This window comes from Melanerpes formicivorus, unplaced genomic scaffold (genome assembly GCF_026170545.1).
Source record: "Melanerpes formicivorus ecotype bairdi unplaced genomic scaffold, bMelFor1.0.p_v2 SCAF_2, whole genome shotgun sequence".
In the NCBI taxonomy this organism is placed as follows: Eukaryota; Metazoa; Chordata; class Aves; order Piciformes; family Picidae; genus Melanerpes; species Melanerpes formicivorus.
The window spans coordinates 31,510,327-31,527,505 of NW_027142354.1; the positions used below are offsets into that span (position 1 = coordinate 31,510,327).

Genomic DNA, 17,179 nt, shown 5'->3' on the forward strand with positions numbered 1-17,179 from the left:
ACTGTCCCAGTGCCAGTGGTGTTGCAGCTTGATTCAGCCCAAGGTGGTGGGTGCAACTTTCAGTGAACATTCATTATCTCCACTGAAGCCAGAATAAAAGTATATGCTCTGTGAGTCAAAATTCTGGTTTCAGAGTCAGTGTGTACATGCCCAGTCAGTATTTAAAGAGTAAAGAAAATAAAAAATACTGCAAGGCCTAAGGGTTTCAAGGTCTAAGGGTTTCAAAGTACCCAGTTGGCCACATGAGAGTGCCTGTGTCAGATGGAGAATTACAGGACAATCAGCGCAGAACATAACTGTGGTATGGAGAAATTGAAATCAATGATGGCTGCTCCCAAAGAGTGGCTGTCAATGGGCCCATGTCCCAGTGGGGGCCAGTGACAAACGGAGTCCCTCAGGGATCAGTCCTGGGACCTGTCTTGTTCAACATCTTTGTCGGTGACATGGACAGTGGCATTGAGTGCACCCTCAGCAAGTTTGCTGATTACACTAAGCTGTGCGGTGCAGCAGATATGCTGAAGGGAAGGGAGGCCATCCAGAGGGATCTTGACAGGCTGGAGAGGTGGGCACAAGCCAACCTCATGAAGTTCAAGAAGACCAAGTGCAGGGTCCTGCATCTGGGTCGCGGCAATCCCAGGCACAAATACAGGCTGGGCAGTGACTGGCTGGAAAGCAGCCCTGAGGAGAGAGACTTGGGGGTGCTGGTGGACAAGAAGCTCAACATGAGCTCTCAGTGTGCACTTGCAGCCCAGAAAGCCAATCAGATCCTGGGCTGCAGCAAGAGAAGTGTGGCCAGCAGGTCAAGGGAGGTGATTCTTCCCCTCTACTCAGCTCTGGTGAACCCCACCTGGAGTACTGCATCCAGTTCTGGAGCCCCTATTACAAGAGGGATATAGATGTGCTGGAACGTGTCCAGAGAAGGGCCACAAGGATGATCAGGGGTGGAGCACCTCTCCTACGAGGACAGACTGAAGGAGTTGGGGCTGTTCACTCTGGAGAAGAGAAGGCTCTGAGGTGACCTAATTGTGGCCTTAGAAGAAGGCTGGGGAGGGACTTCTCAGAATCTCAGGTAGTGATAGGACTAGGGGGAATGGAATGAAGCTGGAGGTGGGGAGATTCAGGCTACATGTGAGGAGGAGGTTCTTCACCATGAGAGTGGTGAAGCCCTGGAATGGATTGTCCAGGGAGGTGGTTGGGGCGCCGTCCCTGGAGGTGTTTAAGAGCAGGCTGGATGAGGCTCTGGCCAGCCTGATCTAGTGTGGGGTGTCCATGCCCATGGCAGGGGGGTTGGAACTAGATGATCCTTGTTGGTCCCTTCCAACCCTGACTGATACTATGATACCATGAACTATCTTATTTAAACACTGGGATTTCTAGGGACGTCTATAACACCTTTAGGTCACCTATTGTTTCACTCAACAATAAAAAAAAAATAAAAATTAGCGGACAAATAGGTCCTTATATATCTATTAAAGAGCTTCACTCTTTAATAAATGCTAATAACATTAAGTTAGATTGAAGATCATGATAGCCTACATGCATTGAATTGCCTTATGGTCAAAAATGTGACTTCTGAAACACTTCTCCCTTTCCCTAATTTTTACACTCTGACTACACTATTTCTATAACATTTAAGGAATGCAATTTGATTATAAATTTAGATGGATAAAGGACTTACACAAACCAAGAGCAAGAATGAGACCAAATTTCAAACTACCAGAAAACTCAAGAATATAAAAGAGGCAAATTAATCTTCAAAATACATGAGTCCCTAGATGATGTTGATCTGCAGGGTTACAAAAAGAGGTATGGAAGACAGGTCACCCAAGCTACTTAAACTACGATCAGAAAAAGAATATCCTGTGGTCAGGCCTAATTTAAAATTGCATGCCTTGAATTATTACATAATTCTTGATGTTATCAAAATGCTTTAAATTTGCATGCAAGAATTTACAACGCTGCTTTGGCCAAAAAAAAAATTCTACCTTCTTTTAAGGCTCTCAGATTTAAGGCAAGTTAATTGCAGTTACTAACAAGATTCTAAGAAGAGGAGGTACAACAAATTCAAATACCCTGTTTTTCTATAGCAACCACTTAGGGCATGTGCAATCCAAGGCAAGGCTGAAGATGGAAAGGATTTTCTTCTGAACTGCAAAAATCAGCTACAGGGATGGCATCAAAATGTTGGCAGTACTTGACAAAAGTGGGTAATGACTACTCACCTGACAAAAGGCTACCAGTGGCAAGACAGTGCATGACCACAGAGGAAAAAATTGTTGTCACTGTTTCCTTCACAGCCTGCAAGATCTAATTCCTATACTGACAATGAAATGGACAAACCTATTTATTTTACTCAACATGGTAATTTGAAAGCAATTCTGAGAATTATGAGGTATGTTTATAAATCTTGGAACTTATTCTGGTAAGAAACAAGAGGTACATAGGGCACATACATGCAGATTATCAATGCTTTTAAAATAGCGCTGCAGAAAATGTGTACTTGGGGCAATTACTTTTTCATACATGTGCATACAAATGCATTCACCAAACACATTTTCCATGCTTCACTGTTGTTGGTTGAAATCTCTAACAAAATTTTAAAGGCATAGCCTAAAACTACCACATTCACCTATTACAGAAATAAATTACACATCTGTCCAAAGAAAAATTCAGTTAAGCAAAAAACTTTGGAGTGGAAGCTGACTGGAAAGCATTTTCAGGACATGAGTCCTGCTTACAGGGCATTCTCTGTGGTGGTTTGTCAATGTCAGAATCAGCAAGGATCAGAACAACATTCAGGACATGCCTGTTGAAGTGAGATTTTCTTTTCACCATTTATATGACACAGATAGCTTCTAACGAATGCACTACATGGCTCTGCAGAGAAATATAATGGGATATGAATTCATAGTGAAAAAAATCTTGTAGGTCACCTCTTCCCTCTTTCTGCTGAAGCAAGTCTTTCCTAAAGCTCACTTGATTTGGGTCTGCTCAGACTAAATTTTATGTATAGAAAGCACTGGCCCCAACCACATTTTCTTGAAGAATTATTCTTGTTAATAGACTGTACTCACTTAGTCCCATTGTGAAGATCTTGGTCAATGCACTATGTATATTTAGTTTCTTGAAGAAATTACACTTAAGGAGCTACAACCAAGCTACTAGGCTGTTTGAGACTGGTGGGAAGAGCCTATTTCTTACTACACGTAGAAATCCAGCAAATTTTGAGCCAAGTCCTTAAAGGAGGTATCTCTATTAAGGACCTCAGAGGATTACTGATGTACTCTGACGGACAATAGCTCTTGAAAAACTGGAAATTAGGTATCAAGACTGAAGATTATAGGACTGCAGAGCTCTCCAGAAGCTGTTTACACTATATTGATAAAATTATACTCATTCTCATGGTATAAATTTTAACCAAAAAGAAGAAAAAAATCATATCTGACAATATGCCCTAAGCCACTGATTTGTATTTATAGATTCATTTCCAGATATGCTGAGCACATGCAAAGTTCAAGTAAGCAACAGAGCTTAATATTCCTCAGACAAAAAATGCTTACTGAAATGCTGCTGCTAAGGGAATCCTGCCTGAGCATTTGGCCAAAAAAAGCATATAATGCATCCTCTTCACAGTTCTTCTAGCCAGTAACTCCACAGAAAAAAGCCTATCACAATGAATGAGAGGAAATTTCTTAACTAATCAGATTTTTTTTTTACAGGAGGATTTAAAGCAAGGTACATAAGGAAGCAACAAACTTTAGAGAGAAAAATATAGGACAGTTTTCAATATGTGAAAAATATGATACATGACTGCAATTATTTTTGTGAACTTTAGCATGACTGCAGGTTGAGCAGAGGAGAGGTAGATAAACCTGGTGCAATGGCTCATTGAGAATGGAGCAGCTGAGGCTGAACACAGAGAGGTCTCTCATTCTACTCTTCAGTGATAAGAAGGTATCATTAGCTTTGTACAGACTGATTTGTTAGCTGATTATCAAGAAAATTTAAAAAGGACAGCCTTCTGCTTTCATAAAAGTGCTAGAGAACAACAGGTATGAGACATCAGTTTTTACACAGCAAAAGTAGATGTTTTATTTATTTTACTGTAAGACAAACTGGCTAGGAGAGTCATGAATATCTATAGAATTTCCACAGAAATTTATAGGCAACCTTTACCCAGACAGGCAGCTTGTGCTGTTAAAGGAAGCAATTAATTAGAGCTTTTTAAAATGCCTTTTATTATTTTTTTCCTGTAAATGCTCTAATTTCCCAGAAGATTGCCTTTACAACACACTTTACTTGGGAGGCTACTGAAAATAGGTACATTTACAAAACTTGTCCTTCTTCACACCATCACAGGTTAAGAATTTGCTTTGAATATATAAAAATATAGCCTCATCTAACATCATTATACAGATCACAAAGTCACATGCTCTTAAACTCCTTTGCACTACCAATTATTTACTGCGTTCTCCATAACCTACCAAGATCCTGCAGTCCTCCTCCCTTTTTAACTCCTTTGGGAGAAATGTATACACATAAAATTACAAGGCTTAAAAAGCATCCTGTATTGCTGCAGTTGACTGTCATCAGAACAGTAAGGAACCAAGTTCCTCAAACTTGCAACAGCTACGGCTCACTAAATCTCCAAGAGTACTGGATGAGTCCAATGAGAACTAAGAAAAAATGAATACAGAATAACAATTTCATATGGTGCATTATATTTCCCCTTTGTGAGATGAAACAGACTTAACAAGTCCTTATAATTAATTAATTCTTAGTGATAGGAAGTGGTTTAAATCTGCCAGAAAAAAATTCTGCCAGTTACAGAATGAAATCTGTACCAAGGAGATGATGATTACAGGTAGGTTGCATGCTCAGTCATTATCTGTGTTAATTTCTAGAGACAGTTTTCTGAACTGGAACCCAGTGCTTCTTGTTGTTGTTGTTGTTGCTGTTGTTATTCACACATCATTAATAAAATCCGTGGAGACCCAATGGGATTCTACATAGAACAACATGTCCTACATGGGTGGACTCCAAGACTTGGCATTAAAATGGGTATCTTTAACAGATGGAACATAAGAACCTGCCTTTTGAAAAAAATACTTGCAATTTGAGGCATAATTTTTAAGTTTCTCAACAAAAAAAAAAAAAAAAAAAAAAAAAAAAAAGGAGGGAGACTTTCAGCACTTTTTGAAAATGAACAGTTTCTTAGTAACTTCAGAATAAGGTCAATATTCTGATAGTTAAAACCAAAATTAAAGGCCACATGTGACATAAATTAATCCAAGCACTGGGTTCCTTTGAGGTTGGTTTTTTTTTTGCCACCAAGATATAGCACTATACCCTTATGTGGTCTCTTGACATTTTAGAAGACTGTTTTCATGTCTTTTTTTCTTCAAATAAACATTTGTAAATGAAAATATTTTAGAGAAGATTGTTTAGCTTGTTTCTGAGGTAGCTCTGGTATTAAACTAGCTCACTGAGTATCTCAATCTCATTTAATTTCTAGTTTAATTATTTTCCTGGCAGTATGATACATTCTGGACAGCAGCCCAGCTATGGGTGAGTAATGGTAAATGGTTGGGAGTTAATTTTTTAAATTAAAATAAAATTATAGTGTGTTTTCAGAGTCTTGTAAAATCAGGTCAATGCCAAAGAAAGTGGTCTGCTTTGTTAATAACTTGGATAAAGGAAGATTACAGGGAAAGTCTAAATCTTGCTGGCCTTGAGGGAATCCTAATGCCTGCCACAGTCATTAATTTTAGGAGGTGCAATTTAAAGCTTATTCAGTAGAGTTCTATGAAAAGAGAAGCACTGCATAGCACTATAATATATGACAAGTATGAAATGCATTTATGTATCTGTAATAATGTAAATTTGATTTATTAGATTTAACAGAAAGTAACAGAATTACTGTGAAAATCTGCTGAACATCTTTGAAGTGTATTTGAGATAGAATTTATTCTTTAACATACTCCAGTTGTTTCAATTCTGCTTTTTTGATTTTTGTGTATTCCTACTGGCTACTGTATACAACAGTTCTGTGATCCTTTTTTGAGCCACCTGCATCCAGTTCTTCCCTTATCTACCCTCTACATTCACAGAAAGGTATAGGAAAAAGATATAGGAAAATCGAGTCAGCTGGAAATTGCTTTATTTAGCAGAACATTTGAAATGAAACTGCGTTTGGTGTGAAAAGGAAGAAAACATCTATTGAAACTATCCATCCCTCTGGGTCCTTGGCTCCCAAGGGCTGAAATTGAATCTGTGTTACAAATGAGCATGCATCTAAATTTCAAAAGAGCTGTACACAGACTTTCAGAGTTTGACTTTTTGAAAAGGTGAGCTGTCATGTTTGTTCTTAGTTACAGAGATAAGTGACCCAGATGAGCTGAATACTTACACTCTGTATTAGAACAAACAGGAGATTGCTCATAGATAATCCATTTTCACTAAAAAATAGGTCACTATTTGGTGTACAGAGGCACCTAATTTTAGTTATTAAATTTTTATGAGTTCCAGTGTAATACTTTACTACCTGTTATCTTCAGATTTTCTCATCTAAGCACACATCAGTAATTACAATGCATACTTTTTTAATAAAAACATAAGAAACAGGCAAGTAAACAAGGTATCTTCTAATACAGCTCATATCAGAACCACACCAGTCTTTGTAATAAATACTTTCCCACAGTGTTTATTAGAAATAACAGAACTAAGCTAGGCACATCTTTGGGTCTGAATCTGAGAATAACTCTTACACAACCATCAGTAGTGTTTGTCCTCTGCTTCACTGAGACTTCATCACTGTAAATAACTCTGCTGTAAAACAACTCCATCCCCAGAGCAAGCAGACGGTGTAAATGACAAGACAGGTTTGGTGAGTTTTGAAGCTTTCTTACCCCCTGACCCCCCAAATCAACTCCAAATCTAACTTTAATAAACTTTTTATAATTTTTTTTTTAAAATGTATCAACACACAACACATTCATTTCTTGCACAGGAATTAAATGACATATAATTATGTTTTTAACAGTGGGATGATTAAACAAGACAGATGTGTTCATTCATATAATACATAATTTCCAAAAGAAATAGGAAAGATTTCTACACTGACCATAGTCTGTGTTTTCTGGCTCCCAACAGTTTGATGGCCAAAAATAGGGTGTCTATAGACAAAAAAAAAAAGTAAAAATAGGGAACTCAAGTTAGACAATGCAAGCATTATACAGTCCTTGGATTAATACTGGTTTTCAGAGTCAATTTATATTTTTGGTAGATTTATTCTATTGTTAACATGAAAATATTGAAATAGGCATCAAACCACAAAATTACATTTATATGCTTTTTAGTCAAAGAGTGTCAGAATAGCATTGAAAAAGAAGAACAAAGAGCTTCTTTTTTAATTCTTAAAATGAAGGGAACAAAAACCACAAGGTTAGGTAATGAAGCTGTCTGTTTCATCTTCCCTGGCAACACACCTCTCACATGTCCTGAAAAAGCCATTTTAGAAGGTGAAAAGACAGAAGATACTTCAAGATACATTCAGGTTTTGATTATGGACAGTTTTCATTAGTGTATTTTAATATTCAATACTCTTTCCTAGGAGTGACTTGTTTCAAAGTGTCACTGAACATAACCTGTTTTCACAAAGTAATAAAATTTCCATTTGTTGAAGTGTATTTTTTTCTACTTGTTCACCCATTGTGTTTTCAAATCTGGACTTTTTTTTTTTTTAATGGAATGACAATTAAAGTATCAATAACTAGTTCAATACTATTCTTATTAAAACTGTGCTAAATGTATCACTAAAATAATTAACTTCTACCAAATGAGATTGTAAGACCACATAGGCATTTTTCATAAAAATAGCTTAATTCTTAAAATTACAATCTCTTATTAAAATGTAAAACATTATAGTATTTTAAGCATAACACTTTCATATACGTATACATTAGAATAGAATAGAATAGAATAGAATAGAATAGAATAGAATAGAATAGAATAGAATAGAATAGAATAGAATAGAATAGAATAGAATAGAATAGAATAGACCAGGTTGGAAGAGACCTTCAAGATCATTGTGTCCAACACCACCTAATCAATTAAACCATGCAGCCAAGCACCCTGTTAAGTCTCCTCCTGAACACCTCCAGTGATGGTGACTCCACCACCTCCCCAGGCAGCCCATTCCAGTGGGCAATCACTCTCTCTGTGTAGAATTTCTTCCTAACATCCAGTCTGAACCTCCCCTGGCACAGCTTGAGACTGTGTCCTCTTGTTCTGGTGCTGGTGCATACATATATACACACATATATATATATACATATATACATATACACATATGGGTGCATACAGAGAATTATGTATTATTTGAGCAACTGATATATGTGACTGGTCTGTGTGGTATTTCACAACAAAGGTGCTTCCTTAGGAAAAAATTTGAAATAAAAAAAACTCTTTTATCTCTGCTTTTCTTCTCTCTTTTTTTTCCTCAAAGTTCTTCTAGCTCCAAAGATGGAAACCTCTCATGCTGTTATAACGTTCATCTGAAAACCAACAGGGCAGAAGGGTGACTAATTCATACCTACTGTCAGGCTAAATATATATTGTGAAAAATCTTTCTATTGGAGCAGTGACCCATCAACAGTGACAGGCTAGTGTAACCACACTGGCAATCTCTGGATACCTGAACGTGAAAAAGAGATCACAGAAAAAGCACATATTAATGCCTATGCTACTAAGGATGAGTTTAAGCCTCCCTGTGCCACCACACCTCTAGCAATATAAGCAGGAAAGTTAGAATATGGGTTTTAATTAGCAAAGCACATGATACCATCATAGTGAAAGGTTTCAAAACTGTGTTCCAAGGTAAGTCAAAAAGAAACTCTAGCAAAATGCAAATATTAAAATATGAGAAAGAAGATCAAATAACAGCACAGATAAGTGCAGAAGAAAATTAAACACCTTCCATTTTTGAGTCTCCAGAGAGAGGGAAACTGTGGCCAGAAAAAGGTCATTCTGCCCAGGGAATGACAAGCAAGCATTAGCTCTACTTGCTGCTGCTCTGAATTAGGTAGGCACAACTTCTCTGAACTTCAAGCCGTGACCCTGCCTGCATGGTGCTCAGATACATTTAATGAGACCTGCTGAGAAATACAGCTTGTAAGCTCAAGCACTGCAATATGGCAGGAGCTGGCCTCCAGCCAGCTGGATCCCAGTGGGAACAAAGTTCATGTCTATCTACAATCAGGTCTGCAAACATGCCCCAAAGTAATTTTAACATGAAGATAAGACTACAGGACAAATTACAGGAAAACAAAACAAAACAAAACAAACAAAAACCCAACAACAACCAACCCACGCAAAAAGACACTTCTCAGACAGTTCAGGTTAATCACAAAAAACTTAGGAATTCTTGTGTTTTCTTATCAGTAAACTGTTTATTTGTAGGAAACAAAAAAGCCTCACCAAATTAAAGAATGACTCCTGGTTCCTCAGCACTGTTATATGCATATATAAGTGTTATGATGAAATTTTTGCTGTGGCACTTCTCTTTCATATCTAACTTTCTGTAATATCCAGAATTTAACTGACCAGAGTTCCACTTTCAAAGCAGGAGATGGCATTGGTGAGTGCAGAGACAAGCAAAATGCTCCTAAAACTAATCCTATAAAATAGTGGTAAGGAAGGGAACTAAGAGAAACAGAAAGTAAAAACCAACCAACCAACTAAGCAAACAAAAAACCACCAACAAAAAAACCCAGAAAACCAATAAAAATATTTTAAATCCCTCGAAACTGAAACATAATTTTTAAATCTGTTTCTGATAAAAGAATTTTTGTAATGTTGTGATTATATGTAAAACCCCATCAACAGTAAACTTAGGTGTAGTTAAAATGCCTAATATTTTCCCAAAGTTGTATCCCACATTTTCTTTCCTAACACTTTGGTATTAACATTGATAAAGCTCTGGTCTTTCTAACTCACCATGTATCAGGCACGCTGGATAAATTGGAATACCCCTTGATAAAATGTAGCAAATAAGCAACTTCCCTCCTAGTTGAGAAAATACAGAGGGAGAAATCTCACTACAAGGTTCCCAGGACATTATAATTCAGTTATTACAATAATACATTAAGAGTTTGCAGAGATGGGGAGCAAGGCTTCCCCTTCAGGTTGGCCTCTATGTGTACCAGATATCCCCTGTCTCTGTCCTTCAGGAATGTGCTGTGAGTGTATCCCCACAGCTGTGGCCAGCCTCAGTGTCTCATGGGCTCCTACCTGCACATAGATTTGTTGTAACAATCTCCATAATCAAGCAAATTAGGACTAAACTTGTACAATGTCTCAGCCATAAATATATACCTGGAGTATGCAAATATAGATTGGTTGAACTGTTACTGCTCATATATATCAAATACCCTGTAGAAGAATTTTAACACCCCTTGTAATATCACATATTCTGAAAACAGGAATCTTACACACTCTGTGTGCCTTATTTCCTGATCTAGAAAACCTACGTAATTGAAGAATTTCCCCAGGAGAGTTATGTAGGTGGTATAACATGGTGTGCCTCAACACTACCATTTTCAGAGATATGATTACTGAATATCAACCTTTTTTTTTTTTTTCCTCTCAAATGTAGAAATTCTGAAGGAACTATCATACTTAAGAATTTATTTTTTTCTCGTAAGGAAATGTGAAGCAGTTAATCATAAGCAGTTAATCATTGGTTATTTTGCCATGACATCCCACTTATGGCCAGAAGGAAAGTGGGTGGTAGGATGGTTTGGGGAAAGTCAAGTACTGTTTATCAGCTCAGGCAGAAATAATGCTGCCAGTTTTTATCAGATTTTAAACCACTTTCTTTAATTGTATTTGTAACTTGAATAAGCAGCCAGGACAAGTCAGCAGCTAGAGAAATAAGGCTTACCTAGCACTGCACATGTGGTTATAGAAACATTTAAGCATGCAGAACAAAACAGGTTGTTACAAGCGTCTCTAAACCATTAACAAAAAAATGGTTTTGCACATACAGACACATACTCATTCTCCTGCATCACAGACTAAGATCATTAGGTAAACCTAACCACATAAATCCATAATCCTCCCACTGATAGACTCATATGGACCAAAATCCTGTAATATAGCACATATTTGGTAATAAAGAAATTGGCAGCGGTGGCTGTTATGCATCACAAGCAATTCTGTGATACAATCCCATAGATCTGCTTTGACGCTATGCAACAGTTTAGGCTGTGCCTTTAAGAAAGGATAGCTGCAGAATTCTCTAGCTGAATGTTTGGGTGTAAAAAGGAAAATAAAAGGAAGATAATTCAAAACTAATTTCATTGGTAGGTGACTGGGATGTAGTTTTGTCATCTTACATTCTGCTCTCACTCCGGCTTCTGTCTTTCTCTTGGCATGCATGCTGACCCTGGACAGAAACTGATAAGATAAGCAGCTAACTTCTTAACTGCTTTGAACTACCTGAAATTCCCCTAACATCCTTTTTTCTACTCTCCTTTTTTCTTCTAATTAACTTGAGAGAAAGGGGAGAGGGGGAGAGAGAGAGGCTGGGGGGGAACCCAAGGTGGGATCCTCCTTGGGAGGATTTCTCTGTTGCTATCTTTCCTGTAGATTCATGTGTAATGTTGTAAATATTGTATATTTTGTATATATTCATTGCACTCCATTATTGCTTGTAAAATACAGCTTTCATTTGCTTCTCCAGCTCAGTTCAGCTGTGCTTTTTGTTGGTGTGGTTGGGCTAAACCATCACACCCCTACACTCTATAATAAAAATAATCAATAGTAATATCTGAGCTAATGAAACAGCCACTTGTAAAAATCAGTGTTGTACATTACCTGTACATTACACATGATTAATTTCTATACCTTCAACTGTATCAGTGAGGAGGCAAATCATAAAGCATCTTTCCGCTACCCCCTGTTCATAATAGTAAGAAAAGAATTGTTTCTGAATCTGCTCCACCCCATGAAATCTTTAAACATCTAATTACTGGGATAGGGAGGAATATTCAAATCACCCATATATGTAGTTTGCATATTACTGCTATTCTTGTCACAGGCACAAAGGAGTCCCTATAAATAACAGAAATTAAATCCATGTTAAAAAAGTTACGCACAATCTCAAATGCCTTGATGGCTGAATTCACAAGTATTCAGTTCTACATTCACTGCAGTTGGCTCAAATGATCTCCTAGCAAATGAAAAGGATAACATCAATGATCTAGCATTGGCAAACCCATAGAAGAAGGATGACAGCAAGTATTTAGCTCAAAATTCTTAAAAAAGAGGTTAAAGAAATTGAAAACAACAATGATTTTGGCTTTATGACTTCTATTTTCTAACCTAGAAAGGGGATAAGCATGGAAAGCAGTGGAGAGTGGAGCATCCCTGACTCCTTCCCTGAGCTTCTGTCATGAGGGAGGCAGATGCAGCGTGGGCAGAACTGCAGCCACAGCAGGTGATTTAAATGCCCCAAGAGCACAGGGATTTCTGGTTATTTGATCACAAGCTTCTCTACAAGACCCCAGGCCTTCTGATTATAGATAGGAAATGGTTATCTCAAGGAGGAAGAAGGCTCCTGCAGCATGAACTAGCAAGGATGGTTGATAGGTCTAAACTAATTTCAAAGGAGGATGAGGGAAAAAAAACAGGCTCACTGAAGACAAGCCTGGGACATTTGTGAGGTGGGGTACCAGCTCCACTGCTATCCCAAGGGATGTAGGGGATGGTGGATTATGTGATGCCCACAATGGTAACAGATGCTCCTCTGCTAAGTCTCTGAAGTGTCTGTATACCAACACATGGGAAATAAGCAAGATGAACTAGAGATCTGAGTGCAGTCACGGGGATATGATCTTATTGTGATTACAGAGATGTGGTGGGACAGCTCGCATGACTGCAATGTGATTATGGACAACTAACTACTTTTCAGGAAGGACAGACTGACAAGGTGAGGTGGTGGAGTTGCTCTCTATGTGAGTAAGCAATTAGAATGTATTGAGCTTAGCCCAGGGGGAAATGATGAAATCACTGAAAGCTTATGGGTAAGAGTGAAGGGACATACAAACATGAATGATATGGTTGTGGGCATTTACTACAGCCAACCAAACGAGGATGAAGCTGTCCATGAGGCCTCCTACAAGCAGCTGGAAGTAGCCTCAAGATCAAGTGCCCTGGGTGACTTCAATCACTCTGATATTAGTTGGAAAGACCATACAGCCAAGCATAAACAGTCCAAAAAGTTCCTGCAGGTAGCTGAAGAACCAATGAGGGAAAGCACAATGCTGGGCCTTGTATTAACAATGAAGGATTTATTGTAGATGTTAAGGCTGGGGGAACCTTGGCTGTAGTGACCACAACATGTTAGAGTTTGATATCACTAGACAAAGAAGTAGAGTGATAAGTAAAATTTCAACCCTGGACTTTAAGAGGGCTAACTTTGCCCTCTTCAAAAGGCCTCTACCTAGAAGTATCCACTGGGCTAGGGTTCTAGAAGGGAGGGGGGCCCAAGAGTGCTGGTTAATATTCAAACATTACCTACTCCAAGCTCAAGAAAAATGTATTCCATTGGAGAAAAAAAAAAAAAAAATCAAGTAAGGGAGGCAGGAGACCTGCATGGATAAGCAGAGAACTCTGGGAAAAACTCAAAAAGAAAAAGGAGGTATACAATATGTGGAAAAAAGATCTGGTCAGTTGGGAGGATTATAGAAATATTGCCAGAGAATGTAGAGAATGTAGAGATGCAACAAGAAAGGCCAAGGCACTCCTGGAATTAAGTCTTGCCAGGGAAGTGAAAGAAAACAAGAGCAGCTATTTCAAATACATCAATGACAAAAAGAAAAGCAGGGAAAAGGTGGGCCCATTACTGAATGATATGGGAGATATGGTAACAGAGGACGCAGAGATGGCAGAGTTGCTGAATGCCTTCTTTGCCTCAGTCTTTACTGCTAAAACCAGCCCTCAGAACTCCAGTCCCTGGAAGCAAGGGAGCAGAACTGGAGGGAGGAGGACACTCCACTAGTTAGTCAGCACTGGGTTAGAGATCACTTTTTATCAGCTGAAAACACACAAATCCATGGGGCCTGGTGGGGTGCATCCGTGTGTACTGAGAGAGCTGGTGGATACTGTTGCTGAGTCTCTCTCCAACATTTTTAAAAATAAACAGAAGGGTTGCCTGACAACTGGAAGAAAGCCAATGTCGCTCCAATCTTCAAAAAAGGCAATAAGGATGACCCAGGCAACTACAGACCAGTCAGCCTCACCTCCATCTCTGGAAAGATGATGGAGCAGCTCATCCTGGAAGTCATCTCTAGCCACAAGGAAGAGAAGAGTTATCAGGAGTAGCCAACACAGATTTACCAAGGGGAGATCCTGCTTGACTAATTTGATAGCCTTCTATGAAACCATGACCAAATGGGAAGGCAAAGGTAGAGCAGTGGATGTCATATAGCTTGACTTCAGTAAAGCTTTTGGTACTGTCTCCCACAACATCCTCAAAGAAAAGCTCAGGAGATGTGGCATAGACAATTGGTCTGTGAGGTGGATCGAAAACTGTCTTAACAACAGAGTTCAGAGGGTTGTGATTGGTGGCACAGAGTCCATTTGGAGTCCTGTGGCTAGTGGTGTTCCCTAGGGATCAGTACTGGGCTCAGCTTTGCTCAGTATCTTTATCAATGACCTGGATGAGGGGATTGATAGTAACCTCAGCAAGTTCACTGATGATACATAACTTGGGGTGGTTGGCTGACAACCCGTCAGGCTGTGCTGCCATCCAATGAGACCTGGACAGGCTGGAGAGCGTGGTGCAGGCAAACCTCATGAAGTTCAATAAAGACAAGTGCAGGGGTCTGAATCTGGGCAGGAATAATATCAGGCACCAGTACAGGTTAGTGGTTGCCCTGCTAGAAAGTAGGTCCATGGAGAAAGATCTTGAAGTGCTGGTGGACAGCAAGCTCTTTGTGGGACAGCATTGTGCCCTTGTGGCCAAGAGAGCCAATGGTACGCTGGGGTGCATTAAGAAAAGTATGTCCAGCAGGTTTAGGGAGGTTCTTCTACTCCTCTACTCTGCTCTGGTGAGACCATACCCAGAATACGGTGTCCAGTTTTGGGCTCCCTAGTTCAAGAGACAGAGATCTGCTAAAGAGAGTCCAAGGGAGATCCACAAGGACCATTAGGGGGACTTGAGCATATCCCCTGTGATAAGAGACTGAGAGACCTGGGGCTGTTTGGTCTTGAGAAGAGAAGACTGAGAGGGGATCTGATCAATGTCTATAAACACCTGAGAGGTGGGTATCAAGTGGAGGAAGCTAATATCTTTTTGGTGATGTACAGTAATAAGACAATGAACAATAGATACAAACTTGAACACCGAAGATTTCACCACAATATGAGGAGAAACTTCTTTACAGTGAGGGTGACAGAGCACTGGAACAGGCTGCCCAGAAAGGTTGTGGAATCTTCTTCTCTGGAAACTTTCAAAACCCACCTGGATGCATTCCTGTGCAGACTACTCTAGGTGATCCTGCTTTTGGCAGGGGGCTTGGACTCAATGGTCTCCAGAGGTCCCTTCCAACCTCTAACATTCTGTGATTAGAAAGTTTGTCTCAGTTAAAAAAGAAAAGAAAAAAAGAAGAGCACTGACAGGGCAGTCAGAAAGATAATTGGAAATTACTTTTCTCTATTTGAAACCTAAACAGAACTTCTACATGCTGATCCTGAGCTGAAGAGTCCATGAATTAGTCCTTGCACCTGTAGCTGCTGAAGAAAATCTGCCAAATGCTGGATAAGATAATCTGCTTATTTGTTTCTGAAGTGTGGCTTCCACTAAAATCCTTCCCTTAAAGCATTCTGGATGATCCGGGGAGAGTGGCTGAAGAGCTGTGATGTTCAGCCACAGCCTCAGTATTCAGAATGGCCAGAGGCTGACCAAGGACTGAGACAAGAGGTAGCTAGACAAGAAAGGATGACTCAAACTGATGTAGGAGACAATGTAATTCTACCTGAGACACAAGAATCCCTTACAATATTTTACAATATTTTACAGTGGTTGCTGTATTATTTTATCCACAACTTAGATATGCAAAAATAAAGTCAGAGAGGTTAAATGTGTTTGTCAAGAGTGTTCCCAGGGGTGGAACAGAAGACACTACAGGTAAAACTATCTTGCCAAAATCCATGAGTTTTGCTGCTATCTTCACAAAACTCATGCTTTCTCAAAAAATTGTTCCCACTATCATTTTATTCTCAGCTATTTATGCCTTGCCTCTTAGAAGTTACAGAACAGCAGAACATAAACACACCTTAAAATTAGTTTACATTAAATCATTAATTAATCTTGTCACAAAATGAGAATGTGATTGTCACTAGCCTCAAGTATCCAAGCAGTTTGGTTAAAAACAAAAGGTATTAGGAAATATTTTTCACTATGAACAATGAGACACTTAGTATGCATGTGCAACTTGTAGAAGAAATCAACATATCTTTCCCTAGGAGACCATTATAATTTACCAGCTGAGAGGGCAAGTTAGGCCTTCTCATCAGAATGGACATATTATTACTTAAGTGGATAAAAGATCTCTCTAATCCCTGGGCCCAGGAAGATTTGCTTCCTAAGGTGCACCTTAATTTTCTTATTTGGGTCCCTCATACCTATTTGCTCTCAGGTACAGGAGGATGTTTAGCAAGTATTCAGCTTTGACAGGCATTTTGGCTGTTCAGGGTGGTTCAGAGCGTATCACTATCCCTGAATTTTCTGCTTTGCCTTGTTAAGACTAATACAAAATTTCCTCTGTGGGTAAGGCAATTAATATTTAGATCAGTCCCTTTTGAACTAAGTTATCATCACAGGGCTAAATCGGTCAAGCAATTACCAGAAATTATTGTTTTTAATTTGTAAGAACACATTATTTTTAAAAAGCAGATACCACAACAATTTTATAGCCCACTTGATGGCAAGAGTAATAACTGAAAAGGAGTAATTTTGCCTGTAATAGGGCATTTGCACTGCTTTTAGGTATTTCTGTACTACAGAAGGTTGTTTAAAACAAGCTGGAAGTTATTTTACTGTCAGAAGAGAATGCTTCACCCTTTGGAAAACAAAAAATGAAGTGTGTGGAGAACATTATTAAGGCTAGCCTGG

At 38.9% G+C, this 17,179-nt stretch overlaps 1 protein-coding gene across 12 annotated transcripts in view; it reads right to left on the bottom strand.

Annotated features, from left to right (window-relative positions):
• RGS7 (regulator of G protein signaling 7) overlaps positions 1 to 17,179 on the bottom strand; it is a 315,923-nt gene that overhangs the window by 71,229 nt on the left and 227,515 nt on the right. For all 12 annotated transcript variants that reach the window (XM_068155236.1, XM_068155265.1, XM_068155272.1 and 9 more), the window contains one exon: positions 7,124 to 7,175. In XM_068155236.1, the coding sequence (XP_068011337.1) occupies positions 7,124 to 7,175 (52 nt within the window). The remainder of the gene's footprint in view (positions 1 to 7,123; positions 7,176 to 17,179) is intronic.